The 7,870-nt window shown below is 40.2% G+C and overlaps 1 protein-coding gene across 1 annotated transcript; it reads right to left on the bottom strand.

Moving 5' to 3' along the window:
- Positions 1-2,159: 2,159 nt before the first annotated feature.
- On the bottom strand, positions 2,160-3,089 carry LOC141051481 (odorant receptor 131-2-like). The gene has a single exon (XM_073548403.1). It carries the CDS (start codon positions 3,087-3,089, stop codon positions 2,160-2,162), a length of 930 nt encoding a protein of 309 aa, XP_073404504.1.
- Positions 3,090-7,870: the final 4,781 nt, after the last annotated feature.

Here is a 7,870-nt window from a genome sequence, read left to right as displayed (position 1 = left end):
AGAAATCAACAGCATAGAGGTTACTGAGCGGAATATACATAAATCCAGTGCTTGGGTGAGATAAAACATGTACTAGAAAGCAGCATAGAGGACATTATACAGTAATACTCAGCAATGTAGTTGTTAATCCATCACTTCGGTGAGAGAGAACAAATACTAGAAAATAGAATCAGCATTGAGGACTTTATACAGCAGTACTGAGTGGTACAGATATAAATCAAGCACTGAGTTGAGATAAAAAACATGCTGGAAAGACACAGAATTGAGAACATTCTAAAACACTTGACAGATGTCAAAGTTCGGTCAGATACTCTGTGTTTTTGGCATCCATATTTGAAAACTCTATTTAAACGATACCTTTGCTGTTTTTGCTGCACACTTGTGGTCTTTCCTGATGAAGAAGTCATTTGTACTTTGAAACGCATAGAATAAACCACCATTTTGATTTATATCCTGGGATATACATCTCATTAACTGTTGGCAAGCGCAGAAACCATCCACAAACCTTTCCTTCCATCCTTTGATGTATTATGGTCTGCTGAAACTGAAATTCCATTTGACATGCTTTTGAATATGTCTAGAAGCTGAGTGTAATCTGATTTTACCGACTGTCTTATCTCTCGGAAAAGACCCTATTTTTGCGCTGATCTCTCCTACAGCTCTGTGAATATAACAATACTCAGCAGTGTAGCTATGAATCCAGCATGAGGTGTTATAAAATACTTACAAGACAGCAACAGCATGGAGGGAGTTATACGGTAGTACTGAGCAAAGTACTGTAGATATGAATCCAGGGCTTAGGTGAGATAAAACCCTTACTATGAAGCAACATAGAGGACATTTTTCAATAGTACTGAGCAGTGTAATCGTGAAATATAACACTTACCGGAAAGCAGCCAAATGGGAGCACATTATGCAGCAGAGCTGAGCATTGTAGATATTACTCCAGTACTGTGTTTAGATAAAACACTTACTTGCAGCTCCAACTGTAATTATAGCAGTAGTGAGCAGTTATAGCTGTAAGTTACCGTAAGTACTTGAGTGGGATAAAACACTCACTAGAAAACAAAATCAGCATGGAACACATTTTATAGCAGAATTGAGTAATGTAGCTCTGTGCCTAGCACTTGGTTGAGCTAAAGCACTTTCTAAATGTGTTGCAAGCAGGACCATATACAGTAGTACTGAGCAGTGCATCTTTGAACCAAGCACTTGAGTGAGATAAAACCCTAAAAAGCAGCATAAGCATATAGGACATTACACAACTGTACTGAACAATGCAGCTGTGAATCCAGCATTGAGGTGAGATAAAGCACCTAATAAAAATCTTAGCTTGAAGGAAATTATACAAAGGTATTTATCAGTGTAACTGTGAATCCAATACTAGGGTGAGATATGAGATATAACACTAGAAATTAACAGAAGCATAGCGGATCTTATAAAGCAGTACTGAGCAATGTAACTGTCTATGCAGTAACAGCAATACTGAACAGTGTAGCTGTGAACCCAGCACCGTCATTAAAAAAAAACACTTACTAGAAAGCCACTGCACAATCTGTGTGTCTGTCTTTCGCTCTCTATTTCTTCCCTTTCCATAGACTTCAATAAGCAACTATAATCTGTCCCTCAGCGAGACCACAAAGGTTCTTTGCGCAAAGCATCACTGGGACCGGAAGATGATGGGAGCGCCGATGAGGAGATTGTGGGCAGTCGGAAGATGAGAATAACCATTTTTTTTTAAATTTTTTTATTATTTTTTAACATCCTATCTTGTAAAAAGTTGGTCACATTTGTCAAACACTATGTTTGACAAGTGTGACCAACCTGTTAATTACGCTTGCAAAACGCTAGTGTTTAGCGGGAATATGCATGCCAATTCCGCATGCGTATTTCCCGCAGCAGGGAGTTGTGGAATTGCCGCGTAAATTTCCGCTGCAATTCCGAACGTGTGCACATAGCCTAAAAGTCTCCTCACCTCGGCATGTCAGGCTTGACATGTCACTCTCTGCAAGGAGAAACGTTACCCCTTGGATCCCAGTTTTTTATTGGAAACTCATAACATTTAATACATTCTCTTAACTTTACCAATTAAAACATCATACAATAACCATTCAAGGAGTAAGACACCGAAAAAACGTAACTTTTTTAATTCCAGAAGTTCAGAGTTTTGGCACAGTCCTGTCCTTATAGACCATGGAATACATCTTCCTAATGCATTTGCTGAACACTTCATCTCGGATGCCGTAGATCAGTGGGCTGAGAAGCCTCGGAAAACACATAAAGACCAGGAAATTGAGCATTACCATGTAAGTGCCGCCATAGGGCTCTGTAATATTAGAGGTCAAAGACACTATGGACAGGATAAGCTGAAACGCGTGGAGAATTACCGTTCTCCCGGCTTTGGAGGCTGAAGAGGAGTTAGAACCACTCTTCCTAGCGATCAGCATGACCTTGACGTAGGTGAAGAGGATGACCAGAGCCACCGCAATTAAACTAATTATGAACATTAGGGACCTTACGGTGTCTTGTATTGGCTGAACTATTAACCCTTCCTGTCTACACAAGAGGGTCTTAGAGAAAAAACTCTTCTCCGCAAAGGTGCCAAGGATAATTAAATCGAATGCATTGGGGAGAAACCCAAGAAACCACATTGCCGAGATCACGGAGTAAGACCTTTCAACTGTACAGAACATTAGGTATCTCAGCGGGTGGCAAATGGCAATGTATCGCTCCAGGGCCATGGCCGCCAAGTTGTATGGTGTGACCCTAAAGGCGGTGACGGTAATAACGAGGATGAAGTAGCAGATGGGCACCGACATGTAGAGAAATTGATAAGCCAAGGCGAGAAAGAGTCCCAAACAGAGATATAATGTATCACAGACCAGCATGTGGGCAAAGAGGACATATCTGGTCGTCTCTCGGGCATGAGGCGCGGTGAAGTAGACAATCAATATAAGGGTGATAAAGTAGAGAAAAATGCAGAAACAAAGCACAGTGAAGATGAAGAAAACCCAGGTGATGACATTCGAGACCCACTCACTGTAGGCAGACATCTGAGAGTCATGCTCCGGGGATCCCGTGAGATTCATTCCTATGTAGGATAGACGTATTTGTAGGGTCATACACTGGAAAGAGAAAACAAAGACTGGTAAAGTAATAGAAACAAAAACCCCTTAAACATCATATGGCGTAACGGGGAAGGGGAAAACCCAACCACCAACGCCAATGTGCATAAGCTCAGAAAATCAAATAAAAAACAGGAGAAAACTCATAGCATGCAGTAAAAAAATTGTCAAATTTTATTAGAGTAAATTACTACAAATGACATATATATACCGGTGTGCTAATGAAGACAAAAACAGACAGTATCCAGCCAGAGTGCCCTAAACCTCCATGCAGATGGAAAACATAGCCCCAAGTATGGGGAAGAGAGAAAGCGGCCTGAGACGCTGCGAAACGCGCGTCGGGGGTGATACAGCCAGGTTCCCCTTACCCTCCCTGCCCCGGTAAGTGCCTCTGAGGTCTCTCTTCCCCATACTTTTTTGCTGCTCATTGTGGCAGTTTATCTTATTATACTGACGCCCTTTACTATTGTTAACCCTATGATGTTTACATTCAGGTCACTGTACCTGGGCGTTTCTTCCATTTTACATTGGGGTTATTGGACTTTCTCAGGGACATGGTCTGGGGCTATGTTTTGCATCTGCATGGAGGTTTAGGGCACTCTGGGTGGATACTGTCTGTTTTTGTTCTTTATTAGCACACCGGTATATATACGTCATTTGTAGTACTTTACTCTAATAAAATTTGACAATTTTTTTACTGCATGCTCTGAGTTTTCTCCTGTTTTTTATTTGCTAAAGTAATAGGTCCAATGCAGAATCAGAACCGTATAGTGAGGTGAGGGGACATGCTAGGGATACCGGGAATGCAGGGAAAGCCTTGGGTGGGATGGTTTAGATACAGCAACAGGGTGAGGATACAACTGGCAAATACAAGACTTTTGCACCACTACTTGCACCAGTCATGATACGTCTCCTCCAGTGTGTCTTGGTTCTAGAGTGGAACCAGGAGTCTATCTTTTGTATTAGTGGAAAAACTGCTAGTGATGCTAGTACTGCAACCCCAAATACTACTGCCACTACCATCACTACATCCACTGATAATACAGCTGCTCCTAATGCAACTATGACTTCAATTCTACAACTATTAAGCCTACAAGAATGGAAACTGCTTGCTCTACCTCTGTTAATACAACTGGAGTACTATTACTACCACATTCCTTTCTACTAACACTACAAGTATTGAAACTGCTTCCTCTACCTCTGCTACTACTGCTGGAGTACTCTTACTACCACATTCATTTCTACTAACACTATAAGTATGGAAACAGCTTGCTCTACCTCTGCTACTACTGCTGGAGTACTATTACTACCACATTCCTTTCTACTAACACTATAAGTATGGAAACAGCTTGCTCTACCTCTGCTACTACTGCTGGAGTACTATTACTACCACATTCATTTCTACTAACACTACAAGTATGGAAACTGCTTGCTCTACCTCTGCTAATACTACTAGAGTACTCTTACTACCATATTCATTTCTACTAACACTACAAGTATGGAAACAGCTTGCTATACCTCTGCTACTACTGCTGGAGTACTATTACTACCACATTCATTTCTACTAACACTACAAGTATGGAAACAGCTTGCTATACCTCTGCTACTACTGCTGGAGTACTATTACTACCACATTCATTTCTACTAACACTACAAGTATGGAAACAGCTTGCTCTACCTCTGCTACTACTGCTGGAGTACTATTACTACCACATTCCTTTCTACTAACACTACAAGTATTGAAACTGCTTCCTCTACCTCTGCTACTACTGCTGGAGTACTCTTACTACCACATTCATTTCGACTAACACTACAAGTATTGAAACTGCTTCCTCTACCTCTGCTACTACTGCTGGAGTACTCTTACTACCACATTCATTTCTACTAACACTATAAGTATGGAAACAGCTTGCTCTACCTCTGCTACTACTGCTGGAGTACTATTACTACCACATTCATTTCTACTAACACTACAAGTACGGAAACTGCTTGCTCTACCTCTGCTAATACAACTAGAGTACTCTTACTACCACATTCATTTCTACTAACACTACAAGTATGGAAACTGCTTGCTCTACCTCTGCTACTACTGCTGGAGTACTATTACTACCACATTCCTTTCTACTAACACTATAAGTATGGAAACAGCTTGCTCTACCTCTGCTACTACTGCTGGAGTACTATTACTACCACATTCATTTCTACTAACACTACAAGTATGGAAACTGCTTGCTCTACCTCTGCTAATACTACTAGAGTACTCTTACTACCATATTCATTTCTACTAACACTACAAGTATGGAAACAGCTTGCTATACCTCTGCTACTACTGCTGGAGTACTATTACTACCACATTCATTTCTACTAACACTACAAGTATGGAAACAGCTTGCTATACCTCTGCTACTACTGCTGGAGTACTATTACTACCACATTCATTTCTACTAACACTACAAGTACGGAAACAGCTTGCTCTACCTATGCTAATACTACTGGAGTACTATTGCTACCACATTCATTTCTACTAACACTACAAGTATTGAAACTGCTTCCTCTACCTCTGCTACTACTACTGGAGTACTGTTACTACCACATTCATTTCTACTAACACTACAAGTGTGGAAACTGCTTCCTCTACCTCTGCTACTACTGCTGGAGTACTATTACTACCACATTCATTTCTACTAACACTACAAGTATGGAAACTGCTTCCTCTACCTCTGCTACTACTACTGGAGTACTATTACTACCACATTCATTTCTACTAACACTACAAGTATGGAAACTGCTTACTCTACCTCTGCAACTACTACTGGAGTACTATTACTATCACTTTCATTTCTACTAACACTACAAGTACGGAAACTGTTTCCTCTACCTCTGCTAATACTACTGGAGTACTATTACTACCACATTCATTTCTACTAACAATACAAGTACGGAAACTGCTTGCTCTACCTCTGCTAATACTACTGGAGTACTCTTACTACCACATTCATTTCTACTAACACTACAAGTATGGAAACAGCTTGCTCTACCTCTGCTACTACTGCTGGAGTAATATTACTACCACATTCATTTCTACTAACACTATAAGTATGGAAACAGCTTGCTCTACCTCTGCTAATACTACTGGAGTACTATTACTACCACATTCATTTCTACTAACACTATAAGTATGGAAACAGCTTGCTCTACCTCTGCTAATACTACTGGAGTACTATTACTACCACATTCATTTCTACTAACACTATAAGTATGGAAACAGCTTGCTCTACCTCTGCTAATACTACTGGAGTACTATTACTACCACATTCATTTCTACTAACACTACAAGTACGGAAACTGCTTCCTCTACCTCTGCTACTACTGCTGGAGTACTATTACTACCACATTCATTTCTACTAACACTACAAGTACGGAAACTGCTTACTCTACCTCTGCTACTACTACTGGAGTACTCTTACTACCACATTCATTTCTACTAACACTACAAGTATGGAAACTGCTTACTCTACCTCTGCAACTACTACTGGAGTACTATTACTATCACTTTCATTTCTACTAACACTACAAGTACGGAAACTGTTTCCTCTACCTCTGCTAATACTACTGGAGTACTATTACTACCACATTCATTTCTACTAACAATACAAGTACGGAAACTGCTTGCTCTACCTCTGCTAATACTACTGGAGTACTCTTACTACCACATTCATTTCTACTAACACTACAAGTATGGAAACAGCTTGCTCTACCTCTGCTACTACTGCTGGAGTACTATTACTACCACATTCATTTCTACTAACACTATAAGTATGGAAACAGCTTGCTCTACCTCTGCTAATACTACTGGAGTACTATTACTACCACATTCATTTCTACTAACACTACAAGTACGGAAACTGCTTCCTCTACCTCTGCTACTACTGCTGGAGTACTATTACTACCACATTCATTTCTACTAACACTACAAGTACGGAAACTGCTTGCTCTACTTCTGCTACTACTACTGGAGTACTCTTACTACCACATTCATTTCTACTAACACTACAAGTACGGAAACTGCTTACTCTACCTCTGCTAATGCTACTTGAGTCCTCTTACTACCACATTCATTTCTACTAACACTACAAGTATGTAAACTGCTTCCTCTACCTCTGCTACTACTACTGGACTACTCTTACTACCACATTCATTTCTGCTAACACTACAAGTACGGAAACTGCTTGCTCTACCTCTGCTAATACTACTGGAGTACTATTACTACCACATTCATTTCTACTAACGCTTCAAGTATGGAAATTGCTTCCTCTACCTCTGCTAATACTACTGGAGTACTATTACTACCACATTCTTTTCTACTAACACTACAAGTACGGAAATTGCTTCCTCTACCGCTGCTACTACTACTGAAGTACTTTTACTACCACATTCTTTTCTACTAACAGTACAAGTACGGAAACTGCTTGCTGCACCTCTGCTAATACTACTGGAGTACTATTACTACCACATTCATTTCTACTAACACTACAAGTACGGAAACTGCTTGCTCTACCTCTGCTAATACTACAGGAGTACTCTTACTACCGCATTCATTTCTGCTAACACTACAAGTACGGAAACTGCTTGCTCTACCTCTGCTAATACTACTGGAGTACTATTACTACCACATTCATTTCTACTAACGCTTCAAGTGCGGAAATTTCTTCCTCTACCTCTGCTAATACTACTTGAGTACTATT

The sequence above is a fragment of the Dendrobates tinctorius genome, unplaced genomic scaffold, assembly GCF_039654945.1.
Source record: "Dendrobates tinctorius isolate UK_male_01 unplaced genomic scaffold, ASM3965494v1 ptg000157l, whole genome shotgun sequence".
In the NCBI taxonomy this organism is placed as follows: Eukaryota; Metazoa; Chordata; class Amphibia; order Anura; family Dendrobatidae; genus Dendrobates; species Dendrobates tinctorius.
This window is presented reverse-complemented; position numbering and strand designations above follow the sequence as displayed.